This window comes from Hesperophylax consimilis, chromosome 22, assembly GCF_061612785.1.
Source record: "Hesperophylax consimilis isolate HC1 chromosome 22, BYU_Hcon_1.0, whole genome shotgun sequence".
Classification (NCBI taxonomy): Eukaryota; Metazoa; Arthropoda; class Insecta; order Trichoptera; family Limnephilidae; genus Hesperophylax; species Hesperophylax consimilis.
Window position 1 is genome coordinate 9,887,450 of NC_142857.1, and position 21,058 is coordinate 9,908,507.

General features: G+C 32.8%; 1 protein-coding gene across 3 annotated transcripts in view; it reads left to right on the forward strand.

The window, feature by feature from the left end:
- Window positions 1–18,098: 18,098 nt before the first annotated feature.
- The window catches only part of LOC149412821 (optomotor-blind protein-like), a 209,158-nt gene continuing 206,198 nt past the window's right edge, over window positions 18,099–21,058 (forward strand). For all 3 annotated transcript variants that reach the window (XM_089645236.1, XM_089645238.1, XM_089645239.1), the window contains exon 1: window positions 18,099–19,457. In XM_089645236.1, the coding sequence (XP_089501362.1) occupies window positions 19,048–19,457 (410 nt within the window). In that variant the 5' untranslated portion in view covers window positions 18,099–19,047. The remainder of the gene's footprint in view (window positions 19,458–21,058) is intronic.

Here is a 21,058-nt window from a genome sequence, read left to right on the forward strand (position 1 = left end):
CAATACAAATCAGTACAATAAATACTTTTCACTTTACAAACGTAATACAGATATATATAGTTATATTCATTTAAAACTTATTTTGGCTCTGTAGGAAATCACGCCAGTGGGGAGGGATATGAACAGTTAATGCTACGGTTATCACAGCGGAAAATATGGTAACAGGGACACGGATATTAAAAACACATAAGTCCCCGCATTCCGAATTTCTAACGATTATAAAATTATGTGTTATTTTTTAAGATTAATATATATACATTTGTAAGGCTGAAATAGTAATTATATGAAATTCCCTCTATAGAACAAAGCACAAATTGAGCTCCGAAATTTATTTAAAACACATTTTGTTCTGTTATTTAGGACGGGTTGTTCCGGAGAATATCAAAATTCTTCAAATTTCAAAGTTCATGTTTATGTTTTGCGAAAGATTTTTTCAAGTTCTATTATAATGACAATAAATGATAAATAATAGAAAATTAATGGGAATTTCACAGAACCCGAAAATTAACGTTGAAATTTGAAGAGTTCTTCAAATTTCGGTTGTGTTAAGCAACTGGCCCATAATGATATAATAACAACTTGAATAGAACATTCACAGAACCCGAAAATGTATGTTTAAATTTGATGAATTGTTCAAATTATATATGTAACAACCCATTATTTATATGTTATAGGTATGAAATAATTCATAGTGTATCTTTAAATGCAACTTAGGAATGAATCGAGAGATTTTTGCTGTCTTGTAATCGAGTCGTGTTTTATTAAATATTTTCATAATTTTTGCTTAATTATTATCATTTTTTATATAAGCGCACTCGCTCTTACATTCGTATTTACATATCTCCCTTTCAAACCATCTTCTTCTACTCTTTGAACGCTTACTACGGAGCCTTCGGTCTATGATGATTCAGTAATTAAAAAATTATAAGAATTTTATTTTCAAATTAGACATACCATACAACAGGCCGTCTCAACTTGTGTTGAACATATCAATCTAAGAAATTACCTTTGGGCTTTCTCTAAGCGGTGTATTTTACAAGTATAAATAAGGAACCTTACAGGATATACATATTCTAGCTTCGATCTCACAAGGGAGCAGTAAAGTAGTTTCACTGACTCAACGTTATATAAATGATATCAATTATTTTTTAATAAACAAATTTAACAAATTTATATAAATGATATCTCCCAATTAGATATAGGTAGGTAAATGGTGATATTTTTTTATATGCAGATGATACTGCAATTTTCTACTGGGGTAAAGATTTAAACATCTTACTAGAAAATGCACAGAGAGACTTAGACAAAATTAACAGTTGGCTCCAATCAAATATCCTAACAATGAATGTTAAAAAAACAGGATAGGTACATGATTTTAATCTCAACTCGTAAAATAATTCCTCCTCATGTACCCTTAAAAATTGAATATAACAACCTGCAAATCCTGATACAGGAGAAATATCTTGGGCTGTGCATTGATAAACACCTAACTTTTAAACAGCATATTCAAGATATTAAAGATAAAATCACCCTCTTAATTAGCGTATTTAGCCGGATATCATATCTGTTACAAAAATAAAATTAAAAAAGGTCTATATTATAGCCTCGTACACTCACATTTAAACTAACTGATTGAAATCTGGGGAAATGCATACGAAACATATATAAATGAACTACAGGTAACACAAAACAAAGTAATCAAAAAGCTATTTCATTTCAAATCTAGAACATCAACAAAAAAATTATGTATGGAAACAAAACTATTAAAATTAAGAAAATTATATTAATATAATACATGTCTCCTTATTTACAAAATAAATAATAAACTCATACATACTAATACAGAACTCATTAAAACGTCCCAAGTACACACACACTTTACACGGCAACACGATAAAATACATTTAGGTAAACACCATACATTGTTCAGTTTTATGCTCAATCAACAAAACAATGAAAGTGAATAATATCGTTGTGTAATATATTTATGTGTAATGTATTCGTTATTTCTAGTTAAGTAAGTGAAAATTTAATTTTCTTTTTATCTAGAATAAAAAAAAATAAAAAAATTAAAAAAAGTCCTTGCGTTATGTATTACGAAACCTAAATATTGTACAAATTTGCAATAATTTAAATCATTCCGGCTGCAGTTACGACTATTTCAGAGGTAAAACGCTGATAAATCCTGCGATAGTGACTTTACATTAATTACGTTGTTAAAAATTAATTAATTATATCGTTTTTTCATCGATATCGTACTGGACAAAATTTAAACACGAAACTCATCTTTGAATTTCCGATACGATCCGAACTAGACTGAAATTATTAAACACTGCCATCTAGCGCCGAAAATGTCAAACACAAAACAACCGAGTTGCCAGCGTTAGCAATACAAATAAATAATAATAACTACACTGATTATTATTCAACTAACACATTGATATGAAATAATTAATTAGTGTTGGCTTGGGCGGCATCTTTAGAAGTCGACTATGAATATAAATTAAATATTTTGCAGATGTTCAAAATTACATTAGAATAAGCATGTTTCTGGTCAATATGTTGATTGTTGATAAATACCTAACTATTTCAGTGATAATGAAGAATTTCAGTTTTTTTCAACTCAATTTTTTTTGTTAATGTGAGTGATTATTAATTATTAGCTATACAACAATATTTGTTTGAAGAGTTGTCAATAACAAGTTTAATATAAATGAGACAGCTCCTCTTTAAGGACAACAATATTTGTTTGAAGAGTTGTCAATAACAAGTTTAATATAAATGAGACAGCTCCTCTTTAAGGACGTGTAGTGAGGATCAAATAAAGCCGACAATAAATAATAATTGAAGAGGCGTCTTTTCGGTTTTGTTTGCAGGAGGTACAAAGGATTTTTATTTTTTATTTTTTTTATAGTGAATACCTCACAAGAGTCCCAACTGCTCCCGTCTGGAGCCAGTGAGACTATGGCATCCCCAACTGGGGGATGTTGTGAGGCTGAAGGTAAGTGGGGAAGGGAAAGAGGAAGGTGGGGAAGTACCTGGCTATTCAGATCTAGTCACTAAACACGGCTAAAGCCATTTGGAGCAACGTTTCAATTCTGAATGGTGGTCTTACACCAGGGCGATACTGGTAGTATCTTCCACTCTGGAACGTGCCGCAAATATACTATATATTATTTTAATTAATTAATTGTGAAATAACACAAATCAATCAAATAAAATTTATTTGCGCACGCCGGGTTCGAACCCGCGACCTTCGGAATGGCAGTCCAATGCGTTACCACTGGACTATGCCGGCCGTCAAATTAATGGTGGCTGGAAGATGTAGAGGCGAACAATGTCATTTATTTATAAAATATATGGTTTTTAATTGAAATTTACAAAAAATTGATATATTTAATCACCATACTAGGCAACTGCCTATGTGCGATATTCGCTTAGACTATCGACACATGGGTTAGATTATAATGGTTATAATCTAGGCAAGTATGTGCCTATGTAAATTAACGTTCTGTTCGCTGAACCAAAAATATAGGTATTCGCCAATGTGACTTACGGAAGAGTTGGTTGTGACGTTCGATGATATGGTTCTTTTGGGAGCGCTCGTATGGTGGAGGAATTCCCAGGCACTCGTACAAGATTGAGCTAATTATAATTCGGATACAATTCGAATTGACACATCGGTTCTTTTATTGGTTGGAGCCGAAAAAGCGTTAAAGCAATTCAGCGTTACAAAACAGCCTGTTTTATGGTGACATTGAAAGTGATACATGACTTGCCCTTGCCGCTGCCATCCACAAATCATCAAAATCCACGCGAGATTCATAATACCGATACTAGTAATAAACGTTCAAAGTTCACCATTAGTAATGAACATAAAATATGGTCTTTCCATCAATATTTTCAATATTAAAAGAAATAAACATGCAACATTTTCAAATAATATTTAAGTTATATTATAATTGAAAGATGTCAAATAATGTCCGCCGTCTTAAACTGTACAAAAATCAGTCCTAAAATCAATAGAACACTTATGAAAACACGACCCGTATGGAAAATGAACGTATAAAAAAAGCGCCGTGTGAAACGTTCATTGGGGAGACATCACCGATCCGCTGGATTTGTGTAAAACACAAATGTCCGAAACATCAGTATCTAAAATTATCCTTGATGCAGTAGGTACAGGACCGTGAGAGTGAATATTTCTGATTTATCAGGGCAATTGGTGCGGGGTCACGATCTTCAACAATGAAGGAACAATTTTCTAAGTGAAATCGAAATAATCGAATGTTCTCAGTAATAACATCATCTGGAATCCTAGCGAATTCGAGATTAGCTGGCGGTTCGGCTAATAATTGTCTAAAATATCATATCCGTCCGTACAGCTGGTCCAGTTTCTTCACCATCTAAGATTCTTTTTGCAGAGTCTCCATCTTCTATCTTCGTGTCAGCTCTTCCTGTACTTCATTTTACCTAACTTAACTTCATTTTCTTTTTGTAATATTTATATTTTTGGTAATACGTGCATTAATTGTAAAGCGCCCCTTATGTGATGTCTCACAAAAGAGGCGCTATACAAATTGTCCAAGAAATAAATAATAAATAAATAAACAGGGTTTTCCAATAAGAGGTGTTGTTTTGATATTCAATCGTAAAAGATCAATGGTTTCGTTGCTTGTGTGGCAACGGATTGGATGGTATTGATCTGGATAAACTTTGTCCAGATCAATACCATCCAATTCCTGTCATAAAAAATTATTAATCATCTCTCAATAGCGCAATCCATTCACCGTAACTGTTGCTCCAGCCTTATTTTCGAAAAAGTAAGGTCCAATGACTCTGCCGGACCATAAACCGCACCAAGCATTCACACGTTGAAAATAGAGAGGATTTTCAACAATAACTCTTGGGTTTTCCGAACCACAGATGCGACAATTTTGCTTGTTGACGAAGCCACCGAGGTGGAAATGGGCCTCATCACTCAAGATGATTTGCATTTGATTCACTCAAGTGAATTTTAATAATTTCAATGCGTTGTTGAAGCGTGTATCGTTCCATTTTTATTAATGGCATAGTTTCTACTTGTCAAATGTCTAAAAATGATAGCTTCAAAAATAATATCTACTGAAATAGCGGGCTATTCGAAATACCACCTCTTATTGGAAAACCCTGTATTTTAATATTCACCGCCCTATACATAAATGTAGATATGCAACAAAAGGCGTGTATAATAAAATAAGAAAAAAAACAATAGACCGAAAAATCGACAACGAAAAAAAAAGGTTAGTTCCAAATGATATTGAGTGTATATTAACTTATTGACTGTGATGATGATCTTGATTAAAAATGACATGCCGAAAAAAACAATCATAAATACAATGATGTTTTTTACTGTTAATGGGTAAAATTATCGTAATCAAATGATCTCTAACTCTCAATTGATCGTAAGCAAAATGATCGTAGGCAAAATGATTATGAGCAAAATGATCGTAAGCAAAATGATCATAGGAAAAAAATAAGCAAATGATTGCAAGCATATAATTGTGTCTGTGTGTCACGTTTAAGAAAAAAAATTGAAATAATTTAGGTGTTGCAAACATTTATTTATATGAAATAATGCACAATCAGTAATTTACGATCTATTGGTAATTACGATCTTTTGAATACCATCAAATGATAATTATTTAATTTTTACATAGGATCTTTTGAATACGATATTTTGGTTTACGATCATTTGATTACGATCAAAACATCGGTTTTCCTTTTTTACGCGTAGATAATTAAAATTCATACTTTTAAATTGTGGATAAAATAGAATCACACTTGAAAAATGACCATTGCTAATTTATTAAGAATCTATTCAAATTATTGGAAATTCCGGTTTAAAATGGAATTGCAGGCCTTTAAAAGAATTTAGGTGTTTTCAGATATACTTTTAGTAAATTAAGCATATATTATCGTGATTTTAGAACACGTGTTCGTAATTCTCCGAATATTTTTTTACTGAAAAACTACTTTTACTTTTACATTCTTAAACTGATGTTTTATTAATAAAGCCATTTAGTTCATCGTGAGGTAAAACTTAATTTTTATCTCCGCGTATCAATACACAATATGTTCTCATTATCGTAATTTTTTTTGGGGCGAGAATAATTAAAAAAAAAAAAACAGTTAAAATATCCTATTGCGGGTGCCATTGTTATCCTAACATTGTGAAGTCCTGCTTTTGGGGTAGATACCTGTACACATTAAAAAACATAATTAAATGTCTTGTCTTTAGTGCTGGGTGGCGAACGTTACAAATGTCTGACAACGGACTGCGGGAGTGAATTCCAACGTCTATATATTCTTAAAGTCTCTTTCGAGGTCTGGATTTTTAGGCCGGCCAAAACCTTAATGTCGTGGAAGATATTTTAAAATTTCATTCCTTAGATGAAGAGTTATTTACTATAAAAAAAACCCACAGGAACATGGGTCAGCCCTCCAATACGAACGCGGGTTTGGAGAAATTAAATGTGATAAGAGCTAACGCATTCACTGAATTCTTTCATCCCATCGGTGGTGTCTTAACAATTTCTTGACTATGAGCTTGCTTAGTATTTAGGTGTGTTATATATATTTTTTTTTTCTCCCCAGAGTCCCAACTGCTCACAACCGTCTAGAGCCAGTGAGATTAAGGCATCCTCAATCAGGGTATGTTGTGAGGCTGCAGATAGTGGGGAGGGGAAGGAGATGAGAAAGATGAATCTGGCTATTCAGATCTGGTCACCAAACACGTCTAATGCCATTTCATGCAACGTTTCGATTCTGAATGGTGGTCTTTTACCAGGGCGATACTGAAAGTATCTACCACTTTGGAACGTCTCGCAAATATACTATACATTATTTTTTATGAATAAATTGTGAAATATTATGATTTCATTAAATAAAATTTATTTGCGCACGTTTGGGATTTTAACGAGCAACCTCCGGATTGCAAGTAGAGAGCCTTACCCATCGACCACGGTTTGGACATAGTATAGAACAGATGAAGAAAATGGAATATCAGTACAATATAGGGATAGCTGTTCGATGGAAAGAGATGTCAGTGATGTAAGCAGACATGGTATGATCAAGTAGAAATAACGGAATATTATCAGAATTTGAATAAAGCAAGGAAGTTGTACCTAGACAGCGCTGGGTAGCGTTCCACTACCTATATCCAAAATCTTTAGAATAAGACAATAACTTACTAGGTATCATCTTTTTGATGCGTAATATCACTTGGCGCGTTTAGGGTGGTAAACCGACTTTTGCGTAGCAAGCGTGGCAAGACGGAACGACGCTTAATTTGGCTAGGCTCGCGACTCGTCGGCTCTTTCGACCGCCAAAACTCTGTGCGGTATATCTCTTTTATTTTCACTAAAATTGGCAATAGATCTATTCTAAATAAAGATGAATTTTTAATTTGTCTATATTTTAATAATGATAAAAGAATTGTTTTATTATCAAGATACAAAGACTTATTCAAAATCATATTTGATATTTCGCAACCGGCAGGCGTCCGTTGATAGCTATTTTTTTTAAATTGACGTCATAATTCAAGAAATTTACTTAATCTAATAGACGTTTGATTCACGAATATGTATCTCTTGATGTTTAAGTGAAAAAGTTCTTATATAAGAACGCTATCATCCAATGTAGATTTGAAACCTCTCATTATTTTTACAATGTTTTGTTAAAACAAAGGCCTTGGAATGAAATAATTTTTTTTAATTACAATTGCAAAGTTTGTACATGATGTAAGTATTTAAAAATTACTTTGGAATTGGGTAATATGAGGTTTATTTGAACCAGTATGAACCGTTGCGAACTGGCCGAAGGACAAGACTAGGCCTCATATTTTGAAAAAAAAAGGTGCCATGGAAACTACCCCTACAATTTTCATGGTGAATTGAAATTCCGATTTCTATTTTCTATCACAAAATAGTGAAAAATTCGAAAAGCCTTTCTAAATTGGCTGCCATTTTTCGTTTAAGCTAACAAGGACCCATGTCTCTAATAAACATACCTCGATAAAAAATATCCGTAACAAAGTTGAAAAAAGAACTTCAGAACAAACGAAAACCACAGTCGTCCGAAATAAAACAGACATCGTTAAATTAATACTTCGTACGTGGGACGAGAGGGGGTGCTTACCTACCCTTGATGGAATAACTGGCTTAGTAACATATGGGATGCAGCATAAGTTTGTTAACATTTTAGAAAACTGCGGATTCAAAAATTCTACCATTGCTATAAAATCTTCAGCTACAAGCCAAAAATGTGTAAATTCTTGGTATACCTCATATCTTAGGTAATAGGCATAAAAATCACTTGACAAAATGAGTCTAGAAACGTTCGATTTCAAGCAAAAAACTGGTTTTTATTTATTTTGTTAATAATTTGACAAGAAAGCAAAAAAGTTAATCAAGTGAAACTGCCACAGATAATCTTGGCTATACTACTGTACTTTTTAAAAGTTGTTTCCTTTACGCGTTCATACATTTCTATTGAAATTTTTTTTTAGTAGTTTGCATTTATATTTTTTATTGAGTAATTTATTTTTTTATTTGTATTCTACTCAAGCGAAGCGATATAAAAACCTTCAATTTATCTCAAGTATATTTTTTGGTGTTCATAATGTTCACCAATTCGTTATAAAGATTAATCAAAATAGTGATTTTGCATTAAGCTTCGATTTAAAATCAGAAAATGGTTCGGTTGCATCTGGGACCTCAGCCTTGCCGGGGGTTTGCTCTACCACTGAGCTAATCCAACCCTATCCCCTTTGCTTAAATTTAACTGTATCATTCTTTGACGTCCTCCGTGGTCGAAGGGTAAGGGTCTTTACTAGCAAGCCAAAGGTCGCGGGTCCAATTCAAGTAAAATTAATTTGATTAATTTATCTTATTTCACAGCATATACTCGTAGTGTACTTCAGCACATTCTGGAAGGGAAGATACTCTCAGTATTGCCCTGGATTAAGACCACCATTCAGAATTGAAATGTTGCTTGAAATAACTTCACCCCACCATCCACTTCCACTTCTCTTCAACATCCTCAGTACTTTTCAGCCGCACAAAATACCCCAGTTGGGACTCTAGTGCGGTATTCATATAAAATTAAAAAAGAACAACCAACATTACCTTCATTTTCTTAACACTAGATTTTATTGGCTGCTATATTTATGTATGATTACAAGATTCTTCCCGAATGAAATGCAATGTAGATAGTGTCTTGGATTAAAAAAAATCATGTGCGACATCTATTGACATTTTCTTGGATGAATTTAGTTTGAAAATAATTTAATGAGTAAAACCTAAAATTGTAATATTTTAATCATTGAAGACTTTCGATAGCGACTTTCAAACAAAAAAGTAAACCAAAAAAATAGAAAAAAGGTACAATTGCATCTAGCTATTGAACCCAGGACATAAACTTTGCCGGACATTTGACTTCCATGTGTCACATGGAGGTTTTAATCATTAAGTTATTTCAAAAATAAAATAACGGTTCCATGATAACTCAACACAGTGACAATTCAACACACTTTTAAAAAGTGATATAAAATAATTAAGTACAAATTGTGAAAAAAAAATTTTTTAACCTAACCTAACCTACATAACCCAGTTACTAAAGTTTTTGTTTGATCACTTTCCATGACTTTATATAACTTTTTAAAGATGTGATGAATTATCATTGTGATGATTTATCCGGTTTCCAAAATAACATACTGTTTAAAGTGGTTAACCGGTCGGTGGCCGAGTTGACATCGCGTTTGAGTCCCACCCAGGCGTAGTGTGTTCAATTCCTCGGCTGGCTAAGTCCTCCATCACAACACAAGCAAAATTTTCCGCTTTCTGTGGTGGTAGTAGGAGATTTTCAAATATTGTCAGGTTATTCGTAACCCGGGAATGTTTGTCTTTCTTTAAAAAAAAGAAAAAAGTATTTAAATAATATTTTAATCACACTAAGCTGCAGCATTGACCAATGTTTTTTTTTTAAAGAATCACAATAATATTAAAAAAAAACAGTAAATTTGACTTCGGTTCATATCTGAGAAGAACATATTTTTCAATAATAATGAAGTAGGTACCTACCTTGTTTATTTTGTACCAGAAAAAAATATTCACCGCACGCCGCTATTATGAAGGTACCTACATATATGGAAGTACCTACTGACAGATATGCATATGACGACTTCTCTATTTTCTATGATCATTGGACAGTTAGGTACCTACAACTACCCTCTGTTGTTCTATTAGAACGAAACTGGCGACCAGCGAGATGCAGAGACAAAGAAGAAGAAGAGGTTGAAAATAAAGTTTTCAAATTTATGTTCGCGTTCGAATAGTTAGGTATGAGGAGGAGATAGTTGGAGATCGGCAAGGGGAGGAATGGGGGCAGAAGGGGGGCTAGGAGATTTTCTGTGAAGCCATAGGCCATAGCAAATAATAATAATAGCTGGGCGACCTCTCTGTCCGATTACTAGTGCGGATGGAAGCGCTGGGCAGAGCATTTGGGAGGGTGTATTAAAGAGAGCGAGGGGATGTAACCAATATATTTTTATATAATTAAGATGTGTTATTTTATATTCGGATGTAGATATTTTTCACAGTTGATGCCTTTTGTACCTCGCGCAAATCGGTGTTAGAAAAGGTAAATGAAACGATTTAAGTATCTAACCATCATGCCGTTTCTCCGCAGGGGTAGCTAGAGAGGATAGACAGCAGTTTAAATTGATGCTGTGTCGAATGTAGATAACTTCTTTACAAATTAATTAAAATATTAGAAATTGTGGTTAACGTCATGTGCAAAAGATCTATAGTGTGAAAGAAGTCTAAAACCATTGGTAAAATGTGTAACTTTTATACCATTTTTTTTCCAAATAGGTAGAAACGGAAGAAACCGTACTATAAATGCTAATTCAGATATCAAAAATTTCATTGTTACATTGTAGGTACCCAAAAGAAACCACAAATTTTAAAATAACTACTTATTAATTCACCACACTACTGATCATTGATAGTTTTTGTTGCTTCAAACAAACAGATTTTCTACCTTATTAGTCTATGGTAAGATGATTCACGTATGAAAAATTATGATAATGTTTACTGAGAAAAATAAGTGTTACCAAAGTCCGGTTAAAAACGATATTTAGCAAAAGTTTTTCAGAAAACTTGTTAATTATTTCTTTGAAGGCCTGCAATCCCGTTTTTAACCGGGTTACAAATAATTTGAAGAGATTCTTAATAAATTATCAATACTTACTTATTTTTCTCAGTGAAGATAACATTATTCGCACTAATACTGTGAAATATATTTTTTGGACAAATACACTTAAGGGGATACTGAAAAGAATTCATAATCTGCTATTTCATAGATGGCACTAATTTTATTATTTTTGTAAAAAACACTTTTGTTCCAGCCCTGTATCTTCCTTTCTTTCGATTGACTTAGGTATCTTCGAGTATGTATCTACGGCTGGCGCCCTCTACGCGCTACGCCTCTACGATATTTATTTTCTGAAAACAACTTCAAACTGTTTTGACAGATGCATAAGAAAAACAATAATAAACTTTTCAGCCGAGCGAAAGAGAACGCAGGCGAATTATCATGTAAACGCAACGGGTTCGACAGGGACGGCTGAACAAAATCCACGAAATAGGCTCATTACGAAGTCCAAAAGTAGGTTCCTAAATATATTTTTATAGCTTTATTTTGGAAAGGAATAAAATAAACAGTTGTAGATATGATAATATTCAAGATGGGAGTACGGAACAAAAACAACGAAAATTTAATATTAATCCCATTGAAATAGTCTAGTCTGTATGAATAAAGGACTTAAAATTCTTAGTATATTCTCGCAATGCTAATAGGTATATAAATATGAAAAAAAATCAAGAAAACTACAATCACTGTATATAACTCCATTATTGCTCCACAATTTAACTAATGACAGAGAACAAATTAACCAAAATAGAGCAAAATTGAGCAAAAGGAACTTAATTGGCTAACATTGAAACAGATGCTGACCGTGAACACGATGATATTTATACATACAATAATAAAAAACCTATTGCCAAAATACTCTTCAGATAAAATCACGTACAACAAGGGCATTCCCAAACATAATACAAGAACGTGCACGAAATTAGGCTACCAAAAAAGGACAAAGCAGTACACAGGAATACAATATTACGAGAATAATTCGCTGCCGGAAACTATAAATTTTGCACCAATTGATAAAAGCTAGATTGTAGGAGTAACTATTTATTAAAATCTTACTCGTATTTTACTAAAAGTTTATCAGAAAACATATTAATTTGTTCCTTAAGGGCCTGCAGTCCCGTCTTTAACCTGGTAACCAATAATTTGAAGAGCTTCTTAAAAAAAATAACAATTATTCTAATTTTTTTCCGTTCTTCCTTCATTCATCGTCATGAAACCAGCGTTTCTATTTTTTTCTTCATTCTGATGTAAAAATTTGGGTGAAGGGCTGTTCTTGATCGAAACTTTCATAGGTAAGCGCCGTAGGCGATTTTTACTACCGAAATAAAAATAATCATTTTTTAGGTGTTTTTTTTATGGAAACGTTTTGTAATTTCATCAGGCTGGAAAAAAATTAGGTACCTACCTACTTTAAAAAAAATAAACCGGTTTGCAGACTGATTGTCAAATTGCAACAACCGGTTCGAGAGAACCGAAAAGAACCGGTTTAGTAACTTCATAATAAAATATAACACAAGTCAATCGAAGTCGTAGTAAATGCGAGTAGGTACCTACACAGAGAAAACTGATATGAAATATTGATAATTTATTAAAAATGTGGTAAAATTATTAACTTTCTTGTTAAAAACGGGACTGGAGGCCTATAACTAATGAATTCACAAATTTCAGTACAGTAAAGCATGAATATGTGATGAAGAAGTCAAGGTCACCTGTGGCAGATATATTCTGAATGACTAATATTTTAATAGGAAATGGTCATGCAGTCACATTCACACTCCGTGTAGTATGGGTGAACGATGTGGCGACACTTTTGTGCTCGCGGTTTCCTACTAAATGGGCCATCTCGGTTGTTTCTGTTATCTGTTTGTTTTGTTTTGTTTTTGAATCTTTATTTAGATGCACGCAAATTTTTTTCATACGTAGGAAAATATAAACAATACAAAAAAATAACAAATACATTTTAAGAGAAAAAGATAAATACACAAGATTATATTATATAAGATATCTAGGTGACTAAAATAATATTGGTGAGTATGTTCAACAATCAAAAATTATTTTTTACATATAAAGCACATGTCCTACGAAAAGTGCTAAGGCTTGTGGCTTTCTTTATGACATTTGGTAGGTTATTATAAAGTTTTTGCCCTTTATAAATCGCGCTGTTTTGTGTGCATGAAAGTTTAGTTTTTGGAAGCCTAAAATCTCTGCGTCTTCTCGTAGGATAATTGTGAACATTTTCATGGTGCATAATATTTCTTTGCAGATAATTTGGGAGTGGTTGGGCCCATCTCTTGTATTTTATATATGAGGATTGTGATAATAATTTATGGTGCAAGCGGAGCAGAGTTTTGCCGTGATTTTATATCGCCCCGGGACTGTTGGCGGTTTTGAAACAAACTCGTAAAAATATTATTGTGAGAAGATTTTGAAAAGTTTTTCCTGTTTCCAGGTTGGGTACTTATTTATGTATATTTTCCTGGTATGTGCCAAATTATGAAAGCCCATTGAAAAACACCTTTTGGTTAAACATATATTTTTTTAAATTAAGTTGAATTAATTTTTATGGAAGTAGGCAGGTACCTACCTAAGTAGGTACCTATAAAGATACTTAAATATCTTTATACATATGTACATAAGTATCTATTAGATACATCAGTATCTTTTCCTGGTATGTGCCAAATTATGAAAGCCCATTAAAAAACACCCTTTAGTTTAAACATAATTTAAAAAAATATGTATGAAGTTGAATTCATTTTTATTGAAGTAGGCAGGTACCTAAGTACCTAGATAGATAAGTATCTTTATACAAATATAAGTATATATTAGATACATCAGTATCTTTTCCTGGTATGTGCCAAATTATGAAAGCCCATTTAAAAACACCCTTTAGATAAACCTAATAAAAAAATTTCACGTACCTAATTAATTTTTATGGAAGTAGGTAGGTACCTGCCAATAATATTAACATTTTTGTCTTTGAAAAATGACTTATGATTCTTATAATGAGGAATTCATTTTTGAAAATGTATATTGATTAATTTATTTGTCATTGGATTTTTAAAATGCGTCTGCTTCCTACTTTGCCTAATCATTGAGATTTTACTGAAAATCTGTTTCAATGCTTTTTCTAACCATATGAATCCCATCTTAGCAATTATAAGTACAGGCTTTAGGCAATTCATTTTTAATAACGCACGTTTATATATATTTTTGCACACCGAAAATATTCAAACTGTACGTCAAACTGGTTAGAATTAGTTCCTACTAACCCCGTAGTACTGCTACCGTATGTCTGCCTAGTATCTACACCATGCAAGCAAGAATCATTTAAAAATGATTTGCCTTTACGTAGGTAAGTTAGATACAATAGTACCGACATAAACTAATATCTAAGCATATGTAGATATCTACCTACATATATCTATTATGTGCGTAAGTTTCGAAATTTCTTACTTACAGGTAGGTAAGTATAAAGGTATCTAGTATCTACCCACCTGCAAAGAATACCTAGTAAGAAGATTATTTGGTAGGTAGGTACTTAGGTATGTTAACTACTTGGCTGCTTAAGATGTAAGTAGATATATGTCGTTTATAGGTATTGAAATAGAATGAAATATTTTTATTAACAATATTTTTGTGACATGATAAATTCGTTATTTAATTAGGTAGATAAGTAACACATTTATCTTATTGTCTTGGTAAAATAAAAGATTTAAACGTGTTAACACCTAGGTAGCTTTCAGACAGCTAGAGTGGTAAGGTTTCTTGTGTTTGTATGATTTGTTGCATAGCTTTTATCAAATGTAATTTTATTCTTATTTTTTATGTTTCAAAGTATCTGTCAAATTAAAATTATACTACCAACCATAAAAAAGACCTCTGGGCGTTAAATAAATAAATAAAATAAAAATACAATAAATAAAGATTGAAAAATAGGACATTAATAATGACGTCGTTGTAACTGAAAAAATGTTTTGATTTTCAAAAACTTCAGTTTGAGATGCTGTTCAAAATTGAAATTATGAAAAAAGTATAAATACGCATCAGTAGGTAGGTAATTGGAAATTTACAATCTTAGCACTAAGGCTCACTAAAAAGTCATGGACCGTCTTTGGTAGGCAGATTTTTACCTAATAAAATAATCTAAATTAATATAAATAAATAAATAAAAATTTTAGGAAGCCTTCGAAGAATTTGCACAAATTTAACTGAATACTCCCTACACCCCATTCTCCCCAATCTTTCCACTTCAGAACATTTATCAATATTTGAGTGTCATTATCCCAAATAGCTTCGGGCAGTTGGGACCCTTGTGTTAAAAATCCAAAATTATCCTTATTTCTCACACGCAAGAACGAAAATTACATTCTGAAGAAACAAGTTCCCAAACCAATACCTAACCTAACACCAGAAATAAGTTAATCAGATTGATATGTATGTAGTACCTACCTAACTACCTGAGTAATAAGTTACTACTTGGCCCTTAAAATGTATGATACGTAGGCACAACAAAAATATCTTAGTCAAAATATTAAAACTTTCGAAACATTTTTACGAGAATCATAAATTGGAATAATTTTCGTTTGAGGTGCTTATTTATCTAAATATAAAACAATAAACTTTGGTCGTAAACTGATTTCTTGCTAATAATTTTGCAAATAAAATAGTGATAAAAAATTTCTGCCATAAAAGTAATCTCGGTCATAATTCCTACTAATTTCTTAATTCTGTATTCACACGTTTCTTTCATGAACTGATATTATCTACGTACAGATTTTTTCTTTACATTAGGGAGTTGGGTAAGAAGTACCCACCTGCCTAAATAAAGTTAGCAATAACCTAGGTACCTACCTAAATATTAATATGAAAAAACTAGGTAGGTGTTGTTAGATGAGGGTACCTACTTACCTACATCATGTGTTTAGGAATTACGTACGTAAGAACTCGTAAGTTTTTAATTTTAAGTTCTTAAAAAATATTTTTTGATACCTATATTTTTCGTCTTAAGAAAAACATTTTTTACAAGTAAACATGTCCTTCCGTGGGGTTATTACTTTGTGTGACAGCTGTTTCGCCTCCCAAAGGCTTTATCAAAGCGTTCATTATGTTTGATAATGCCTTTGGAAGGCGAAACAACTGAAATGGTATGTTTGAAATGATTTAATACTTAGGTAGGTACCTACTGCTAATTTATTAACAATCTTTTCAAATTATTGGTTATCCGGTTAAAAATGGCATTGCAGGCCCTTAACGAATGAATGAATAGATTTTCTAATAAACTTTTAGTAAAATACGAATATTTTTGCACTTCGTCATTATATTTTACCAAGGCAAATGCAGGTGCATAAACACGTGTTCTGATATGTTTAAAATTCATTAAAATTTTATTAGGAAATGGCCTGCAATCCCGTTTTTAACCAGAATACCAATTATTTGAATATATTCTTAAAAATTACGATACCTACTCATTTTTCTGCGTGTACAAATTAAACTTGATAAAAACAAAGTAAGTTCATTGTTTATTCAGTTGGCTAGCACAATCGGCCGAAGGCCATATAATTGCCCTTTTCAAATTTTCTATGTTTAATTTAAATCTTAACTTGAAAACTAGACACAGCCTACTTTTGGTCGTAGAGCAATGCACGCCACTGGTTGCCTACCTATCAACTTTTAAATATCTGTTATAGGTATAAAGTATATCCTCGATGTAGGTACCTAATTTAATAGGTACCTAGATTCATTTTTTTTATATAGGTAGGTATATAAAGTAATTTTAAGATAAGTACCTACCTGCCTACCTAAATATTACCAACGTTGTAAAATAATGACCGAGATTAATAAAACAATTTATTAAAAGTATTAAATTACGTATTTGATATACCTAATTAAAAAAAAATATAAGTACCTAATTACTATTTTAATAAGCACAAAAAATTAAAAGTACCTATTATTACCTAAACTTTAACAACATACCTATGAAGAAAGCAATCTTCAAATAAGAAAATTGATTAATCAACAAAAATTATAAATAAATGTATCGGTAGGTACCTATCTATATATTCGGTTTTTAAAACAGGAGGAAAGATAGAAAAAAATTAATCAGGAAATATCGAGGCAAAATAGGCAACTTACCTACCTAGGTATATGATGATGTATTCAAATTATGGATTACGTGCTGTATTACTAAACAAATGTTAATTTCTCTTTAAAAAGTGTTTGAGATGCGTCTCTTTTCTTGGATCTTGGAAAATATTAATATAACCTTTACACCTAATAATTTTAAAAATTGTTAATTAATAAAAATCAGTTTTTTTATCTAGACTGATGTTATTTGGATTCAAATCACGAAAATTAAGTAAAATGATACAACAAAATATAACGTCTCCCCTAAGTCTGTTTGCAGAGTTACCGGATTAAGGGAACTCTTATTATTTTCTACCCCTCAAGTGTCTGCTACCACAAATAATAATAATAGCAGTGTCAAACATTACACAAATACACGCTCATGCGACACCACTCACACAGCTAGCGCGCGACTGAAGATACCCACACGATCGGACTTACGATAGAAAAAAAAATGACCGGTCCGCACGATAGAGAAGGAAAGATTTTAAATTTGTCGAAGTAGTATAGCCAGGAGTTAAAGTAGGAAAGAGACGGCGGGTTTCAGTGAGGGGAGTCTAGCTGTAGAGGTTACGCCTTTTGTCATTGGTTGGGGTGGGGGGAGCCAGGCTGCTATTGGTGGAAGGGCGCCAATAGCCGGGCGCCTTACAGGGCGACCGCTGACGCGCCGAGGTGTCGTGTCGACGCCTTTGGGTAGCCAGTCCGTTGCTTACCGCGTCAGGATTATAACCCGTGCAACGTCGGTCGGGAGCGACTCGTGCGACCAGAATACCGAAATTCTAAATACCGAACGATTTTTATGAAAATCCTGAAATTACAAATCCGCGAGTTTGTGTGTACGATTACGAATGCTGAAAACAAATACGAAAACACCTGAAAAAAATATAGTGAAAAAAAAACAAATTTTATAAACAAGTGTTTTTTTTGTATTGATATGATAAAAAAAATTGTGTGAAAAACAGTAAAAAAAAATTAATAAAACTGAACATAACTCTTGTCACAATAATGAAATTGCATTGTTTTTGAAAGATTTCCGCCGGTTGTTACGAATTTTTTGTGCAAAATTTAAAGTGCAATTTGTAATTGACTAACATTGTTTATTGTGAATTTCGTGGTTTTTTTAAAAGCCCAGTGATGAACTGTGCGAGCTCAGTTGAAAGATTTTGTTCAATTTTGTGATCGGTTTCATAATAACAATGGTTTAAAGAAATTGACGGTGCAACTTTTTTTAAAGTTTGTTTTGGACCTGGATATTAACGTGAAACACTAGTGCCAAATAATTTATTGTTTTTATGGAGCATTTATAAAACAGTAAAAAAGATTTAGTTTGATTTAAAAATTGAATTAAATTGTTTAAATTTAATTGCTTCTTTGATTAAACCAGAAGAATTATTGAAAATCTTTTCAAAAACAGTTAAAAAAAATTCGCAAATTCTAATACGAATTTCGTCTGAATAAATAGAAAACTGTGAAAAAAGCTCACTTAGATTTATTCAGTTCTACCAGGAGAACATAAAGAACAGAAGGAGCACCAATATCTTGCGATAATTGAGTGAATTAGAAGTCTGTTCGCCGCGGCTAGTGACTACTTCGCCTGTCATGTTCCCCTGGTCGTGAATCGCCCCAGCCCTCTCGAGACCTGCACTCTTCTGTGCAGTCCCAGAGACCCCGATGAGATTCGAGCAGGCGGATAGCGGCGCGGCCCATAGCGCCGGCGCCGCGAGAGACAACACCATGGCTTACCACCCGTTCCTGCAGCTGCCCCGGCCCACAGACTTCTCCGTCTCCTCCTTGCTGACCGGCTCTCCCGCCGCGCCCAACTTCAATGCAGCCCTCGCGGCGCTCTACCCCGGGGGGCTCCTGCCCAAGCTGCCGCCACCGGGCCCCATGCACCCGCACTACGCCACCGCGGAGGACGTGGTCCTCGCCGTGGCGCACCACCACCCCCTGAGGCCCCTAAGGGCCCTACAGCCCGAAGACGACGGGGTCCACGACGATCCCAAAGTCACCCTCGAAGGGAAAGACCTGTGGGAGAAGTTTCACAAGTTGGGCACTGAAATGGTCATCACCAAAAGCGGCAGGTCAGTTGCTATTTTTTACTTTGATTCGTCTTTTAAAATTCTGACAGTGTCTGAAAATATAAAACATTTAAATCCCCGATAAGAAAATTACCAAAACGAATAAAGTTGCACTAGGTATAAAAAAATAGCTTAACATGAACAACAAAATATGCCTATATAAGCAGCAAGTAGTCAATTAAATATTTAGATGCAAGTACCTACAAAGGTAATGAAATCATTTGAATCATTAAAAACGGTCTACAAAGTAATCTATTAAAGTATTTAAATTGTAAAAAATACCATTCAAAGCTGCCCTAATAAATACACAGATAAAGCCTACAGATTTGAATGATTTATACATGTCAAAAACACGATTCACTCGTCTATGATATAATATAGACAGAAAGCCCTACAGAAATAAGATCACTCATAGATTGATTGATAAGGAATAAACTTGAATGGAGTAGGTACTGCATCGCGAATTGCAAATTAAAAATGCATCGAGTTGCTTCACGATGTAGGCTTAAAATACTACTGTGCATCTGTGGCGGGACTTTATACCTACCAAGGGTTTTGTGTGCAATTTGAAAAACGGTGCAAATAAAAAATAATACGTATTATATAAATTAATCTTTTTTTTAAAGTATTCATATTAGTGCACAGTTATTTCTAAGGCGCTTTACAGTGATAATACAAACCAATGAAAACTTAAATATTAGGTGAGTAGGTAGGTAAATCTAACAAACGAGTTTAAAAAAAAATTTGATGTCTACAGAAAACTATATTTCTACAGTTATTTAGATATATTTATCAATGTATTAGTAACTCTGTGATGAGAATAGGTATAGAATAGTTCATGAAAATATTAACTTGTAAATAGTAGAATGATCAGTACCTAAACCGTGCGACCAAAAATAGTTTATAATTATTTTATCAAAACCAAAATTTCCTCTGAAATCATAAGATTTGTAAGTAGTAAATAGGTACTTAAATACCTACTTGATTAATTATAAATCATGTATCTAATGCAATTTTTTTCAAATAAGGAACTATACAATTTATCCAAAGAAACCTTGTAAGCTCGATGAAAATTCTTTTTTTAAACTTTCTTGAGGCAGTTAGGTAGCTACCATAATTTATAAAATTGCGAATAAGAACGAGCAAATTTAAAAAAAAAATACTGAACGGCTATCATCTTGAAATGGATACGGAACGTAATAACAAATTTACAGACATATGAATTTCAAAGCGGTCGAGTTAAAACAATTCTTGCTAAATGTTTTTTTTTATATTTCTAAACTTGCTGAAAGAATAGGTGATGTAGGTAGTGGAAAATATTTTATTGAAAAATATGGACTAAAATACGAGAATTTTTCAGTGTAATTTAATTTATTAATACCTATTGCTAGACCGCAAATATACACTGTCAATCAAAAAACGTAAAAGCTGTATGGAATTTAAAAGTCTGTAATTGTCTTGTCATTTGCGAGTTGAAAAGAAACATTGTATTTATATTCACTTTTTTAAGAAGGTACCTACATATATTTTAATAATTATTCGGAAAATACCTACCCACGTTACATTTCTGCATAATGTAAATAATAACCATGGAATTATTTGTA